This window comes from Brassica oleracea, chromosome C9 (genome assembly GCF_000695525.1).
Source record: "Brassica oleracea var. oleracea cultivar TO1000 chromosome C9, BOL, whole genome shotgun sequence".
Classification (NCBI taxonomy): domain Eukaryota; kingdom Viridiplantae; phylum Streptophyta; class Magnoliopsida; order Brassicales; family Brassicaceae; genus Brassica; species Brassica oleracea.
The window spans coordinates 3,212,222-3,228,474 of record NC_027756.1 but is presented as its reverse complement, the minus strand read 5'-3'; the positions used below and the strand labels follow the sequence as shown (position 1 = coordinate 3,228,474).

General features: G+C 34.9%; 2 protein-coding genes across 2 annotated transcripts; both read left to right on the top strand.

Moving 5' to 3' along the window:
- Nucleotides 1–5,332: 5,332 nt before the first annotated feature.
- On the top strand, nucleotides 5,333–10,482 carry LOC106316588 (kinesin-4-like). The gene is made up of 16 exons (XM_013754477.1): nucleotides 5,333–5,584; nucleotides 5,720–5,886; nucleotides 6,229–6,363; nucleotides 6,440–6,649; nucleotides 6,731–6,802; nucleotides 6,995–7,063; nucleotides 7,176–7,382; nucleotides 7,498–7,579; nucleotides 7,680–7,775; nucleotides 7,846–8,022; nucleotides 8,118–8,224; nucleotides 8,472–8,650; nucleotides 8,746–9,161; nucleotides 9,437–9,600; nucleotides 9,695–10,179; nucleotides 10,269–10,482. The coding sequence occupies exons 1-16, from the start codon at nucleotides 5,467–5,469 to the stop codon at nucleotides 10,387–10,389; spliced, it is 2,805 nt and encodes a 934-aa protein (XP_013609931.1). The 5' UTR covers nucleotides 5,333–5,466; the 3' UTR covers nucleotides 10,390–10,482.
- A 286-nt stretch (nucleotides 10,483–10,768) lies between these two features.
- Nucleotides 10,769–11,428, top strand: LOC106317543. The gene has a single exon (XM_013755347.1). The coding sequence runs from the start codon at nucleotides 10,822–10,824 to the stop codon at nucleotides 11,398–11,400; it is 579 nt and encodes a 192-aa protein (XP_013610801.1). The 5' UTR covers nucleotides 10,769–10,821; the 3' UTR covers nucleotides 11,401–11,428.
- Nucleotides 11,429–16,253: the final 4,825 nt, after the last annotated feature.

The following is a 16,253-nucleotide window of genomic DNA, read 5'->3' as shown; positions in this document are numbered from 1 at the left end:
CACTCGATGTTTGTAGACGGTAAGAAAACAACAACAGAAGAAATTTAAATATTTCATCCACATTTGCATTGAGTTACTTGGACAAGGCCTAATAAAACATATAACCGGTCATAAATTAAAAAACCGGATACAATACATACAGCTAAACTAGTAATGATCCAATGAACTAGTATGGTAGGGCCGCACGGACGCAGGCACCCCTCTGCCACAAATAATGACGCATGCTCTCCCACTTGGGCAGGGCCGGTCTCGAGCATAGGCGAGGGAACCGACTGCTTAGGGCATCATGTTTTAAGCGAAAAAATTAGTTGTATATAGGGCATAAACATTTTTTTACATGAATAACAAAGGCATAATATTTTAAATGAGCTTAGGACATCAAGAAAAAATTGAGAATGTTGGACCGGCACTGCACATGGGAAGATCTTAGGCTAAGCACCCTTCCTTTATGTTGAATGGAAGTCACTAGCCTAGGCCACTCGTCTTCTTGATCACGAGTTGACCCCGTCCAGGTGAGTGAGTTGCTCTGCTCTGCGTGTTATTTGTTTTATGTGTAAGCGATGTGGGACTAGTTACTAGCACATGTCACTCGCTCAAAAGCTTCAAACTGTTATACGCATGGGGCGGCTGCTGTAAGCCCAACTAAGTGTTTTGGCATTTTTGTTACATTCCTGGATTACTCGATTTGCTCTAATGATTCTCGTCTTTGACCGGATTTTACCGGAATATTGAAAAACAGTTTCTCTCAGCATAAACATAGAAAAGTTGAAACATTCCGTCATGTTTATGATCGGTTATTAGCACTGAGTTCTGTTCTTAAGACTCGGTGTTGCTTCGTTTTGGCTTCACATGGTTTAGTGTTTGTATTGAATTTCTGCTAGTACATTATGAACATATACTAATTTAGACAAAGATGCTTTCTTCGAAAGCAAATAAGAATCAAAACTTAAACTCAAAGATTGTAGGGCTTTACCCTGAAGAGAGCCCTTCCAGAAATTCTCGAAGGCCAAAGACAAGCTAAGGCCTAAGAGGGGGTTTGGAAATAGTTTTCAACCAGCAATAGACGCGCCTCGGTTAGTACATCATTAGCTGCGTCATTGCCCCAAGCGCAAAGATGACTTTCAACCAACGACTGCGTCTCTCTTTTATAGTCACCAAATCCATCCTACTCAATTTACATCTCCGATGTGGGACAATTAATATAGCTTGACCTACCAATTATTATTAACGTTTTTTTTGGTATCATATCTCTGTAACGGTCGTCGAAATTTCAGTTCTATCTTAATACAACAATGTTTTGTAATTTATTTAAACAAAAAATATATCAAAAAAATATAAGGTTTAAAAAGTTATGAAATTACTAAAAGGTTGAAAGACTCAACGTATGGTAGGAGCCGCGCGGACGCAGGCTCCCTCTGCCACAAATAATGACGCAGGCTCTCCCACTTGGGGAGACCTTAGGCTAAGCGCCTCTCCTTAGTGCAATGGAGATCACTAGCCTAGGCCACTCATCTTATTGATCAAGAGTCGACCCCGTCCAGGTAAGTGATTTGCTCGTTCTGTCTACTTCCCTTCTTATACTCTGCTCCGCTTGTTAAGTTTTGTACGTGTAGGCGATGTGGGATGGTTTACAACATTTTACTACTGAAACAGGCTTGAGATGGCAAAATTCGTTTTGTGTTGTACATATGGGCCGAATGCTATAGGCCATTTAAGTGTTTGGTTGCAAACCAAAAACAAATCTCTCGAGGTTAAAAGTGAAGCATTCAATTAAGAGAATGATGAAATCATCAGAGGATAAAAAAGAGTGACATCACACACTTAATCATGAAACTACTAGTGCTCTTGCTGCCTTTGTTGATATCTTGAAGTGATAATTTACCTGAAAGACCAGGCCTGACCCTCAACAGCTCTGAACTGGAAGCAAAATAAAGGGGGCTTATTACATATAAAGAAAATGGAAAACAAAGTTGACCATGCTTGATCTCAGCATCACAATAACATACCAATGCTAACCATAAACCAACTAATCTACCGAGGATTTTGTTGAAAAGAAGACCGAAATTTAAGATATTTTAAGCATGGCCGGAAGCACATGCTTTCTTGTACACAGGGTCGGTAACGTGAAAGAGGACAATGGATTGAACATATAAATGCACTTTAAGGACATAGCAGACGTACGTATTTGCATTGAAACTTCCACTAAATCCTCCCACCAAACGTTATTCAAAAGAAAAGAGACACTTAGACAATTGTATAGGGTTAGAGATCATATACAGTACATGGAAGAGGGTTGTAGTGTCTTGGCCTAATGTCTCAGTTTTTTTTCTGGATTCGAAAGTGCTTCATGCATCATCTGTTTAGGACGTTTTTAGTTTTATATATATGCTTAAAAATCACCTTTGTTTGAGAAAATGGAGAAACAAAACTACGTTGTTCCAAAAAAAAAAAAAAAGATAAACAAAACTACAAAAGGTGCAGTACATTCCTAAACTTTATCTATTGTATGTATTGTCTAATATATCTTCCATTTGTGTTTCTTAGGAAAATATTAAAACTAATAATTAAATCATAACATTTCCTCTTTTATTTTCATTTTTTCTTAATATAATTGTCTATGCAGATTAATAATGTGCAGACAATATATATTAAGATAAAATAACCAACGTTCACGAAAATCCTACATTGTTTCCGAATGTTTAATCACGATTTTGGGTGTGACCCGTGAAGAAACTATACAGTAATGTTCCATCCAATCAACTTTAAAAGGCTGTGGGGATGGTGGACTACATCTTAAAACTTGCGTGTTTTATAATTTTTTTCCTAACTAGAGTAAAACCCCAAACTTACAATCCAAAAATAAATATCATATACTACTTAGTTGCTATCACAACAATAATCAGTGTTATGATTTGACAGTGTTATACCATAACATCTATTCACAACCATAGTGTTCAGGTCGGGAGAAACAGGAGACCTTTTTTGCCACTTTAGATGTTCCAATCCCAAAGCAAAGGATATACACTGGAGGACCCCTCTCAAAAGCCTTCACAAATCAAAAGTATTTTTCAAGTACATCAAATCATACTTATGGAACTTCTTTTGTCGTGTTCCGTCGACGGTCTTAATTATCTATTAAATATGTCAACTGTTAAGCATAATTGTTATTATCTATTTTTGGTCAGACAGTTATATACATACAATGATGATCTCATATCAGTTTAGTTCGTTTTATTTCACATTTTAAGAAGGGGTTGTTGGACTAATAACCTAAACTCCGTTCTATATATGTCTGAACTTTATAGTATCATCGATGCATCATCACTTGGATTGATCTCTGCATAATATCAATACATTTTGTTGACAGTAGAATTAGTGTGAAAAGAAAACAACTGAAAGTGATGTTTGGTCTGTGTTTCTTACTAATTAGGAAGCAATATGAAATGATTTAGTCCACTTGACATTTGACAGTTCATACAAATTTATTAATTAAGCTCCCTAAACAAAAGCAAATAACTGTCCCTCTTATAAAAACTAGGCACTTATGGAAATTATCATATTAATGTTACAAAATTATGAAGAACGTCGGTCCCATTTAAGAAGCAATAATCCATTTAATTATTAGGATCCACTGAACTGGACCACCTAAACGAATACACACCACGTCGTAACATACATACAGATTAATACATTCATTTATGATGTAGCGTTTTATAATATAAAAAGAACCATATATCTAAGCAAAGCTATACTTTTACAGGTTGGTGTGTTCGGCAAAGGGTCATGCTCACTTCTAAAAGTTGATACTTCTAAAGTTGATTTTTCGATAAGAGCAGATGATAATACGATTAATGTAATAGGGTTATTTCATTTGACACATAATCTTTCTAAAGGCTGGAACTTATTTACAACATAAAGTTTAGTTCTAGATATTAATATTCCGACCAGCTAAAAATCTACAACAAAATAATTGTTATAAGATTGAAGATCATGAAAACAGTTCAAGTTTTGACGATTTGTGGGGGATGTAGTTAGTGCCAAAGCTAATCTCTGTTCTAAAAGTTGAAAGAAGAGAAAATGTGGATGTTCAGAAATTGATGTGTGCTTTTTGATCTGAACTTTACGTGCGAAATCCTCACTTTAGCCAGCATGTTTATGGGCTGCTTTTTAAAAGTGGGCCCATTCAAATTCCGGCCCGAGCATTTCATTTAATCATTTAATTAAGCATAACCATCGATAATAGTTTAATTACGATTTCCCAACCACGTTGATCGGAATTTCGTAACATGCGCGCCTTTTTTTGGACCAGGTCCGAAGCTCCGGTTTGAAAAACAGGCAAACGGTTAAGGTTATAATAAGTTTTCATCTTATGTTCAGAATTTAGTGAAAATGCATCCAAATTTCAACAAGAAATTATTGATTTATAAAACTTCCACCTCAAAATAATCGATAATATATAACTAAATATTTTTCTTATTAATCGAATCACTGAAAAGTTATAATAAAATGATATAGTATAAATATATTGGAAAATATTCCATAATTTTCTAAAAATGAGTGTTTATACATATTAAAAATATATCAACTATTTAGAAGAATTTTAAACTAATAATAATTCAGTAAATACAATTAAGTCTATTAAAATTTACAGTTTACTATTATTAACGCGTATCAAATGTATTGAAAACATAAAATACAAATATTAGAGATAACAGTTTTCTACAAAATATTTATCTTTCAACAATTGAAGAAATATTTTATAATCAGACAGTCCCAAGCATAAACTTAAAAAAAAAAGTAGAACATATACGCTCTGATTGTTTAGGACTTGGCTGTTAAAACTTTTAAAATATTGGCTTTAGAAAAATGTGGCCGTTATTTTAGTGGCTGTAACTTTTGAAAAACAAAAATATGTTCTAAAACCTCAAGTTTTGTTTCTTTTTAAAGTAAGCAAACATGAACACAAGAAAACAAGTTAGACTTTGAGTGTTTCTAAGAATTTTGAGAGATTTAAAAAAGCCAAAATGTGACCGGTAAAATTATTGGCTTTAGAAACTTTAAATTATTTAAAGTCCTTAAAGCCTTCAAAGATTAATCCCCAGTCACAACCATAGTAGCAAGTTAGCAACTAGTCATAAAAAAAGGAAACAAATAATATTAGCCAAGAAAGAAAGAAAACGAACCTAAACTGGAAGGTTAGGGGGATAGGTTCGGAGCGTATTGCGCCTCTTTCACCCCCTCCGCTAGAATCTAAATATTAATTTATTTTATTTTGTTTAATCCATAGAAAGTGTTTAGCAAGAAAGTGAGGGAAAATATTCATTTCAAAAGACATATCTCTTTCTTCCATTGCGATCCTTTATATACAAACCGCAAACTTCTCCCTATCGTCTTCTTCCTCACAGAGAGAGAGAGAGATTCTCTAATTCTTAACAATTTCGAAAATTCTCAGGAACCTTGGCCCAGATGGAGTCCAATGATTTTCCCTTATCCGTAGTATCCATCGTTGAAGATGTTCTTCAACATTATAGTACCCGATCAAACGACGCTGGATCGCTATTACCCCGGAAACTCGAAGAATCTTGTGAGTTTCTCTCCCCCGATCTTATGTACCCCTTCGTGTGTTGATTTTGAATTTACCACGTTGAAATTGCGTATCATGTAAAACATATTCGATTGGTTCTCGATCGATTTTAAGCTTTATATATTTGGTACGTAGCTTTACGAAGATACGAAGCTGCTGCATGGCTTAGAGAAACGCTCGGAGTTTCTAGCGGTAGAGACTTCCCCGCCGAACCTTCTGAAGAAGATTTTAGGCTTGGGTTGCGAAGTGGGATCGTTCTTTGTAATGTTCTTAACAAAGTTAATCCTGGCTCAGTCTCAAAGGTATCTCTCTACATTTCTTCACACTTTGTTTTTTTTTTTTCTCGAATACCACCAGGCCCCATAATCTCCCTGGCCCGAAACCACAACATGTAATATTAGTTTTGTCACAGCAACTAAACCGTTTAATCTTTAAGTTAAACAATTGCGGACAAGCTTGCTTGGAGTTCTCCATAAGCTATGATTTATGTTGATTCTGTTCCACCGATTTTGAATTATTAACCGGTTTATTTATTAAATTAGAATAGTTTTGGCAGAAAATAAAGCATCAAACAAAATAGACAAGTTAAATGAAACATTGTATTGACTTATATGTAGAGAATTAACATCTTTTTTATTTTAAAGGTTGTTGAAGCACCGGATGATGTTGCAGATGGAGCTGCACTCTCTGCTTTTCAGTACTTTGAAAACATTAGGAACTTTTTAGTTGCTGTTGAGGAAATGGGTTTGCCATCTTTTGAAGCTTCTGACATGGAGAAGGTATTAAAAAAGTGGAGACTTATACAAGTGTACCTTTTCGATTATTGATTTTTGGAACATATGTTTTTTTTTTCAGGGAGGAAAGTCTATTAGGATAGTGAACTGCATACTTGCACTTAAGTCTTACAGCGAGTGGAAACTGAAAGGTGGAACTGGTCCGTTTAGGTATGGTTCCAACATGAAGAATAATTTTGGATCGAGGAAACCTTTTCTGAGGAAAAGTTCTGAGCCGTTCATGAGTTCCATGTCAAGAACTGATCAACCTCTGTGTTCTGATGTTGGGCAAGTAAGTGAAAAAGTGAAAATGTTTTGTTGCTATGACATGTGGTGGTTGTTGATGAAAGTATATCTGTTTTTTACTTTGCAGGGAGATCCTAGATCTATTAACGCGCTTGTTCGATCATTTATATCAGACAGAAAGCCTGAAGATATTCCTAGTGTAAGAATTCTGTTTGTCTTTGCTGAATGATTTTTTTTTTAATTTTTATATTGGCATTGATCTTTTTAAGGTTCTTAGGATATATTAAAAACTAAGGTCTATGTATCTACAATCGTTGGCAAGACTAGTAGTCACCAATTCCCCAAATTCTTATTGAGAAATCTGATTTATTTATTTCTTTAACCTCCTCAGGTTGTAGAGTCTGTGTTGAACAAAGTAATGGAAGAAGTACAGCAGCGGTTGTCAATCCACAATGAAATGGTGAGTTCAATCATGATGTCATTTTCTTAGAAGCGAAAAAGTTCAGTCAGTCAAAGGTTTTGATCTGGCTAGTAGATATTAAAAAGCTTGCTTTCAATTTTTTTTTTCCAAGATGAAATCAAGTTCAAAGACTATTCCAGAAGATGTTTCATCCTGCGAGGAGACAGTGGTACCGTCTGAGCAGCAGTGTGAGGCAAGACAACAAGAGGAAGCAGAAGAAAACAGTCCATCAAAGGTCGTAGAAGAAAAGATTCAAAGGATAGATTCTGAACACTACGAAGAACAAGAGATTCTTCTAATTCAACAAAAGCACATCCATGTACGTTCCATTAACACCATATTCTGAGAATGGTTGCTTTTTGTATCTTCTATTCCCAGCAAAGCAATCACAAGTTATACAGAGGTTGAGCTTTGTTTAAATTAAATGCATGCAGGAGTTGAAGCATACTTTAAACAATACCAAAGCTGGAATGCAATTACTACAGAAGAAGTATCAAGAAGACTTCTTTCACCTAGGTAGTCAACTCAGACCATATTCTTGCTATGTGCTTGTTCAGACCTCAATGTTTAATCAGTGAAAGTATAATGTGTCATCGTTTTGGGTTTTGTTACACAGGCAATCATGTAAACGGTTTAGCTCACGCGGCTACGGGATACAAAAGGGTTCTTGAAGAAAACCGCAAATTGTACAACCTAGTGCAGGACCTAAAAGGTATCTATCATCACAGAAAAAACAAATCACTTGTGTCATGCTTAGAGACCTCACACTTGGTAATTATTAGGGAATATACGAGTGTACTGTCGAGTTAGGCCATTCTTGCCTGGGGAACCAACTGCTTTGAGTACCGTGGAACACATAGACGAAGGGACTATCACAATCAGAGTTCCATCAAAGTATGGGAAAGAAGGACACAAACCATTCATGTTCAACAAAGTCTTTGGTTCTTCTGCAACACAAGGTTATTTAAGGCTTTGCTTTTCAATGTCCATGTAATGTTTCTTTGAGTCTGTTTCTCTCTGGTTAACATTAGTGTGTGACTTCTTTATTCCTCAGAGGAAGTGTTTTCAGACATGCAGCCTTTGGTACGGTCGGTTCTTGATGGCTACAATGTCTGCATCTTTGCTTACGGCCAAACCGGGTCCGGGAAAACTTTTACCATGGTAAAAACTGATACTCCCTCAGTTTCATAATATAAGATATTTTGGTTAAAAACACAAGAATTAAAAAACTTAGTAAAATATTATTTGGTTATTTAATTTTCAATAAAGTTAAAATTATCTTAAAAGTAGTAAAACATTTTATACTTTGGAACATCAAATTTTCTATAAAATGTCTTATATTATAATTGATTTAGTTTACTTTACACAATACCAAATTTTCAATTTATAATTTGCCTATCTACTTTAGACAGGGCCTAAGGAACTGACTGAAGAAAGCCTAGGTGTGAACTACAGGGCACTGGCGGATCTGTTTCTTCTATCAAACCAAAGAAAAGACACAACCAGCTACCAAATCTCGGTTCAGATGCTTGAAATTTATAACGAGCAAGTCAGAGATCTACTTGCCACAGATGGCCAAACTAAAAGATATCCTTTGGACTAACAAATTTATTTTACTCTCTCCTCATCTTTCAAGAACTATGAGATACATTGATTTTCTTTAATCCTTAATTCTTGTTTACGTTGGAGATCAGAAACAACTCTCAAAATGGAATTAACGTTCCGGAAGCAAGTCTAATGCCTGTCTCATCGACGGATGACGTTATACAGTTGATGGATCTAGGACAAATGAACCGTGCAGTGAGCTCAACAGCTATGAATGACAGGAGTAGTAGATCTCACAGCTGTGTGACTGTTCATGTTCAAGGCAGAGACCTCACGTCTGGAACTATCATCCATGGTTCCATGCATCTGGTTGATCTTGCAGGAAGCGAGAGAGTGGACAAGTCAGAGGTGACTGGAGACAGGCTGAAGGAGGCTCAACACATCAATAAGTCACTCTCGGCTCTTGGCGATGTGATCTCTTCGCTTTCTCAGAAGACTTCCCATGTGCCTTACAGGAATAGTAAACTCACTCAGCTGCTTCAGGACTCCCTCGGTAAAATTCTCAAAACCCCTCATCACTCGTTGTATATGTGTAGATACTCGCACTCAAATCTTATACCAAGCACCAAAGATCGTTAGCTCCACTGGAAATTATCCTGGCCATTGTGTCAGAGGTCTCAGATTCGAGTGACCGTTGGGACGAAACTAATATTACACGCTGTGGTTTCGGGTCTGGGAGATACGGATTTTGGCCCGAAAGTATTCCAAAAAAAAAAAAAAAACTTATACAAAGCATTTTTTTTCAACTTGTCTTTTGTATGTTGTCAGGTGGATCAGCCAAGACGCTTATGTTTGTACACGTTAGTCCAGAAGCTGATACTCTTGGAGAAGCTATTAGCACTCTGAAGTTTGCTGAACGAGTGGGGAGTGTTGAGCTAGGCGCTGCTCGTGTGAACAAAGATAACTCAGAGGTCAAGGAGCTTAAGGAGCAGGTTCTTAAACCATACTTTGATTCTCCTGCATATACTAATTTGTTGTATCCTAATCCTATCACTAATCTGATAATGTTCTGTGGGGATTTCTCAGATTATTAATCTTAAAATGGCTCTAGCAAGAAAAGGAAATGGTAATGATGCAGAACCAACCTCTCTACCACACAACCCTGAGAGAGTATCAAGAAGAAGATCACTTGAAACACCTTCCGTGCGACCCAGGCTTCCTACCATTGGAAACGCACTAAGCAACCTTAGGCAGCCTTTTAGCGATACCGCATCTTCAAGAAGACACACCTTAGACCTCCATGAGTTAATGAGGCGGAGGCAATCACTCAACGCGAATGAAGAGGATAGAGAATCTAAGTCAGGGGAGTGGACAGACAAACAAGATTTCGAAGTGCAGAGTATTACAGATAACGAATCTGATGAAGGCGTAGCAAGTGACTGCTCAGATTCTGATTTGTTGTGGCGATTGAACGTTCAAGTGAATGAGCCTAGAGTTTCTAATAAACAAAGTTCAGCAAACTCTAAGCCGAAGAAAGTTCAGACAAGAACTACCAAACCCTCAGAAACCAGGTAATAATAATATCTCTAAAGTTTAATTAAAGTATTTGCAATAGTTTTTTATTGGTTTGATGAGAAGCCTTTGTGTTTTCTTGTGGCAGAAGTTTGATTCCATCTCTGATCCCAGCACCAAGTAAGAGAACTCCTAACACCGTGACTTCACAGCCGCAGCAGCAGCGAGTAACCAGAGATGGAAAACGCAGATTGAGTTTAGGCAAGTGAACATGTTTTCACCAGTTTCTGTAAAGAGTTAAATCAAGGAGACAAAAAGGAAACAAAAAAGATTTTTATGACTACTTGGATATTTTGAACATAACAACACACACATACAGAAGTTGGATGTCCAAATTAAACCGATTCAACCTGGTTTGGTTTTTATATTCCAAAGAAAACCGGAAAACGAATCTGAACCGAAAGCATTTTGCGTTTGTTTTTCGAAATAAAAGTGAAAAAAAAACACGATCTAGCACTAACCTGTAACCCACTAGGAGACGTGTAGTCAACCCACGTTTTGTAAAATCACTTTGATTCCTAATACAAATACATATAGCTCTTTCCACAACACCACCACTACTTTCTCTTTAATCATTGGTTGAATCAATGACGATATCTGTATCCTCATCAAACTCTCCTAAACCACAAATCATCACTGAGATGAGCAAGGATTTGCCAAGGATAATGCCTGTGTCCACATCCACATCGTGCATGTTTAGGGTTTCACTGTGTCAAAAGATCAAACAACCTAATACACCAGAGAAAACCAGGAGGAAGAACCAGAAGAAAACATACAAGAAGAAGATGAAAGACGAGAAAGGAAAGAGAGGTTTCATCAGACCCGGGTTGGTGTTTCCAGTTAAGAAGATTACTTCTGTAATTTCCGGTGCTTTCAGACGCAAGAAAACACTCAAAGTTGAAAACAGAGAACAGAGAGATGATTCTGAAAAAGAGACTACTGAAGCTGCTAAGACCATGGCTGTTGTTAAAACAAAACCTAAGCATTACTTACTTCAGAAGAAGAGTTTTTGGGGAAGCGCAAGAATTGGACTGAAGATACTCATCATAGGGCAAAGATTGAAGACGAGGAGAAGAAAAAGAAGCGTAAGCTTCAGCGAGGGTAATGGAGATGAGGAGCTATGCAAGAAGAGAATACTAATGGGTGAAAGATGCAAACCGATAAACCGGTCAGGTGTTTTGCAGTATGATGGTGATGGGATTCTTGTCCCCGAGCCATGACCATTGATAGTCGTCATAGTATGTTGCTTATCACATCTTAAATAGTCAAGAGTATGTTTCTTACTTCTTGTCGAGAGATGCAGATATAGTTGTTGTTGTCTTTTTTTTTTTTTTATGCAGGTATAGTTGTACAAACTTTATTTCGTATCAGTGTCAATATCTTAACAATCTTTAAACTAAGGCTACATTTGAAGATCTATTAACACTGCCTAAACCTTTGATAGACAATCCACAACAACACTAATTAACTAAGACTATCTCCAATATATTTTGCTAATTTTTTTCTACTTTTCTGTAATAGCATTGTTCAAAATATAAAGTTATAATAGATTGCTATTTCTTCTATAAATAGAGAAAAATAGCAATTTCTATTATTATTTTTGGACATCCGGTAGCAATCTCTATTTTAAATAAAGAAATATCAAGAAATTGGAGTGAATTTACCTCTAAATGATATTATAAAGGCAAAATTGTAATGGGTCAGAAATGCTCTAGACTGAAGGAATAATATGGAGAGATTTGAGATTAATTACATGGATTATTATGAGTAAAGCCATTGTAGTTTGTTCATCTTTGTAACTGTTCTGGAGTTTGGTTGCTTGTAGAGGATGGTGACGTGTTGTTGATGTTGTTAGGACTAGTCTTTTGTTCAAGAGGTGGAAAAATCTCTGGCTTTTATTGATTCCCCTTGTTGGCTTTAGCCGCCGCTAATTTCCCAAATTACAATGCCTTTGTGAATTTTGTAAATAGGTGTTCATCCTTGCACAAGCTAAAGTTAATTATTCTTAGGGATGAAAATGATCAGTCGTGTGTCACACGGTGGATAGACTCTGTGGTTAAGCATAAACTCAAGCATCTTGATGTTGAGTGTCACGTGAAGCGTTAGTGTTTCTAGAAGAGATTCCCTTAAGCCTTTATATATATATGTGACGATTTAGCACTTGCCGAATCATATTTTGTTGACCGCTACAAAATGAAATTTTAGGCATAGGTTTACAATCAGATTGAGACTATAGTCCCCATTCTTCAAGCTAATTTTTCGATTTTTTTTTTTGAACTTGTATGTTTATATGGTAGCTTGAGCATACGCTAAAAAAACCGACCATTTGCTGACTCATTGAAGCCCTTTGACCAAGGTAATTACCAAATCTTGTCGGTAACCAACAACAATCAGGTGGTTTCAGATTTATTTGTCGTTGTTCCCTCAAAAATTTCTCTCTCTTTTTACCTAATGCCAGAATTGAAGATCTTTTGCTTCTTCCTGGTTTCTTCTCCATCTCTCTATATATTGTTCATAAACAAAGCTCTTGTTACTTTCTGGTTCAACATATATACATCTAAGTTATTCCGGGAGCGGAAACATATTAACGGAGCTCGGACTCATCAAGCCAGGTATGTTTGTTTTCGTCTCTCTCAGGTTAATTAACTGACTAGCTGCGTTTCACTAGTTGATATTTATGGGATTCTTATGCCCAAGTTGATGGGCTCTTTGTGTCATAGCATCGTGCAACATTCGAGTTTTCCATTTTCATACTGCAACGAGTTTTGTCTATATAAACTTTTATGTGTGTGCTTACTTATATATCCATAGCTACGGGTCGCGTGTAGGTCCCGTGATGACCTAACTCATCATGTGGTTCTCGATTAAGGTCGGTTGCCGAAATTGTAACTTCCCACTAGAAGTCTCCTGGTGGTATGGTAGCCTATGTTTCGCACGTCACGTGTTCATGCATTATAGCTCATATAACTCATTACCACGTAGGCTCTTAAATTCAGATCTAACGTTAAAACGTTTTAGTTACACATAATCGGTAAGATTCGAAGATCCTTTAGTATTTTCCCTTTTTAGTATGTTACTGTTTTCAAATACACTAGAGTCTAGACGATTAACCTTTAAAAAAATGAAAGTTAGGTATTCATATTCTACAAGCAGCCCAATAGGCAATGTCCATTTTTATGGTTTGAATTTCAAGTATCCAACCTATCTTATTTACTCATAATCTTTATATATTTTTGTTTCTTAAGTCCAAAATATTTGAAACCAGTTTTGTTTTTAAAGAATTTGTGTGCATGATTGTTGCCGACATATTGGGGATTCATCCAACGAACCAATACAGTGTTTGTTGTTTTCTTATGTCCCATCACACCGAAAGACTACGGGGTCACACACAGTCCCCATAATCTGGGTCCCACTAACTGTTCCCTTCTCTCGAGGAATGTGAAACACGAAGGTTCGTGTGCAGAGCGTCTGACTATTGCGACCTAACACGGTACGGTTATCGATCCAGTTCAGTCGCTGTAAATACTACTCCCTCCTATTCAATATAGATCATGTTTTATAGTAAAAAATATTTTGTTTATATTTACACGAAATTTTGAAGTTTTAAAGTTAATTTTAATTTTATTGGAAACTGTTCATCTAATTAGATTTTATGGTTCTTTTTATAGTTGGTTAAATGATTTAAAAATTATATCTTTAAAATATTTCTTTTTTTACATATAACTTTCTTAATCTTTATGTAATCAACTATTATTAAAAAAAGAAAGAGTACTGAAAATATCGCTGATCAAACCGGAATATAACCATGTATTGCGCAAATAAATCGAACCAGACAAATCATTCCTTTATCATGAGCTGTATTTCAGTTAAAATAAAAAAATTATAACGATCAAACAACTGTTACAAAAAAAACGACCAAAAAATTAATAATACTACTCGAGATATTTGTGTGAACTATTCTTTTTCTTTTCACGAGAGTTATTTGGGTGAGGTTAGTGATTATTTATATTGTTTTTTGTCTGACATACAAAAGGATCTCAATTAATGATCTCTATCAATTAATTATATCTGCATGCACCTTTATGAAGCATTTCTTTTTATACAATAAATGGACCACATTCACATGTTAGAATAATTATATAATCGTTTATAGCTTGCAGTATATAAACCTGTTTATCTATACTTTAGAAGTCTTATGTTAAACGTGTATAACGACGACCTATGTACTTTATATATTTTCTTTTGTTGCTAAATACTTTATATTTATTTTGCATGCTCAAATGTTGTGTTTCCCACTACGCGTTTAATTACCAATTAGTATTACCAATTTGAATAATACAAGCGTTTGCTAAGGATGGAACTAGTTATCAACATTTGAGTCAAGGGCCACAAATAACAATCAGTGCACTGCCTTTTTAAAAAAGTTAGAGCGCACTATTGTTAAGTCATTTCTGTCAATTTCATGTTTTTCTTCCCATCTTGGTTGGCCGGGAGTAAAAATTCATAGCCAATAACGTAAAACCTGCACATTTACATAAAACTAATTTTTAAAATACACTCCTTCCGTTTTAAGAAGAGGGCCACTTAGAAATTTTTTATGCATATTAAAAAATGATTAAAATACAGTAAATTTTTCATTAATTATATATATTTGACCAATAGTATTTGAGCCCCATCTTGGTTGGTCGGGATGGTCGGGAGTAAAAATTTGTAGTCAATAACATAAAACCAACACATTTACATAAAACTAATTTTTAAAATACACTCCCTCCATTTTATGAAGAGGGCCACTTAGAAAATTTTTACGCATATTAAAAAAATGATTAAAATACATTAAAATTTTCATTAATTATATCTATTTGACCAATAGTATTTGAGATAAATAATTTATTTATACTATCATTACATTTTATAATTAATATTAAGCTGAAAATAAGTATAAATTGCGTTAAAATTCTAAAACGACATTTTTATGTAACAAAAAAATGTTAAAATGACATTTTTTAAGAAACATATGGACGCATAATTTACAAAACTAATTTACTTCCACTGTCAGTTCTGCATAATGAATAAATTATAATTTCAGAATTTTATTTTTGAACTGATTTTTATATAATTTCAGAAATTAGTTTTGCCATCGACGGAAATATCTTTTGCTAAGAAAACTGACTATTTCAGTTTAATCATATGTATTACGTATTATTACATCAATTGATGTCTTGACATACGGAAATATTCTTACCACGATAATTAGTTATATGACGCAATACCAAAAGAAGTAATATTAATCATACATGTATATACACTCACATATATATTTATGATATACATGTATATATGACTGAGTGATTAGATTCCTCAATAAACTTGATTTTATATATTGTTTTGCTATTATTCGTATAATAATTGCATAGCATCAGACCGTTAAAAAATTGCATAACCACAAAGGAACTGTTGACATTCTTTTATACGGATAATGTAAATAAATAGTAAAACTGATTATTTTATTTATCTTGGCTATAAATACATTCAGTCAGAAACTATTTATATTTTCTGGTTTGCACAGAAAAATGTTTGATCTATAAATTTGATAATTTGACCTTTATTTGTTGGATCTGTTTTGTTTGACTCCTGATGCAACGATTGGGACACACTCATCGCTTAACCTACACCACAATTTTCATTTCATCACATACATTGTTTTTTCCATTTTATTCTTTCTGACAATAATTTCTTATCATTGCCTAAATATGACTACCATATTTCAACAACATTTTAAATTATTTAAGTTCTGTAACAAATTTTTAATAGTTGACAAAATAATTGTTTAACGTCTGAAGAACTTATAAAAACATATCTCGTAGTTGTCGCTGTTAAGAATCCCAAACTATATTTTACAATTTGTTTTCAATCAACCAGAATTATTTGTAAACTTAAATAACAAGTTAACAACAAATATCTTGGAGACTTTATGATTAAAGAAAATGTAATTATTGAATTTTCTTATTTTATATCATCCACAAAAGACCAAATTAAAGACAATGTCGTCCATGTCCTTGTCCTTTCTCCTGCC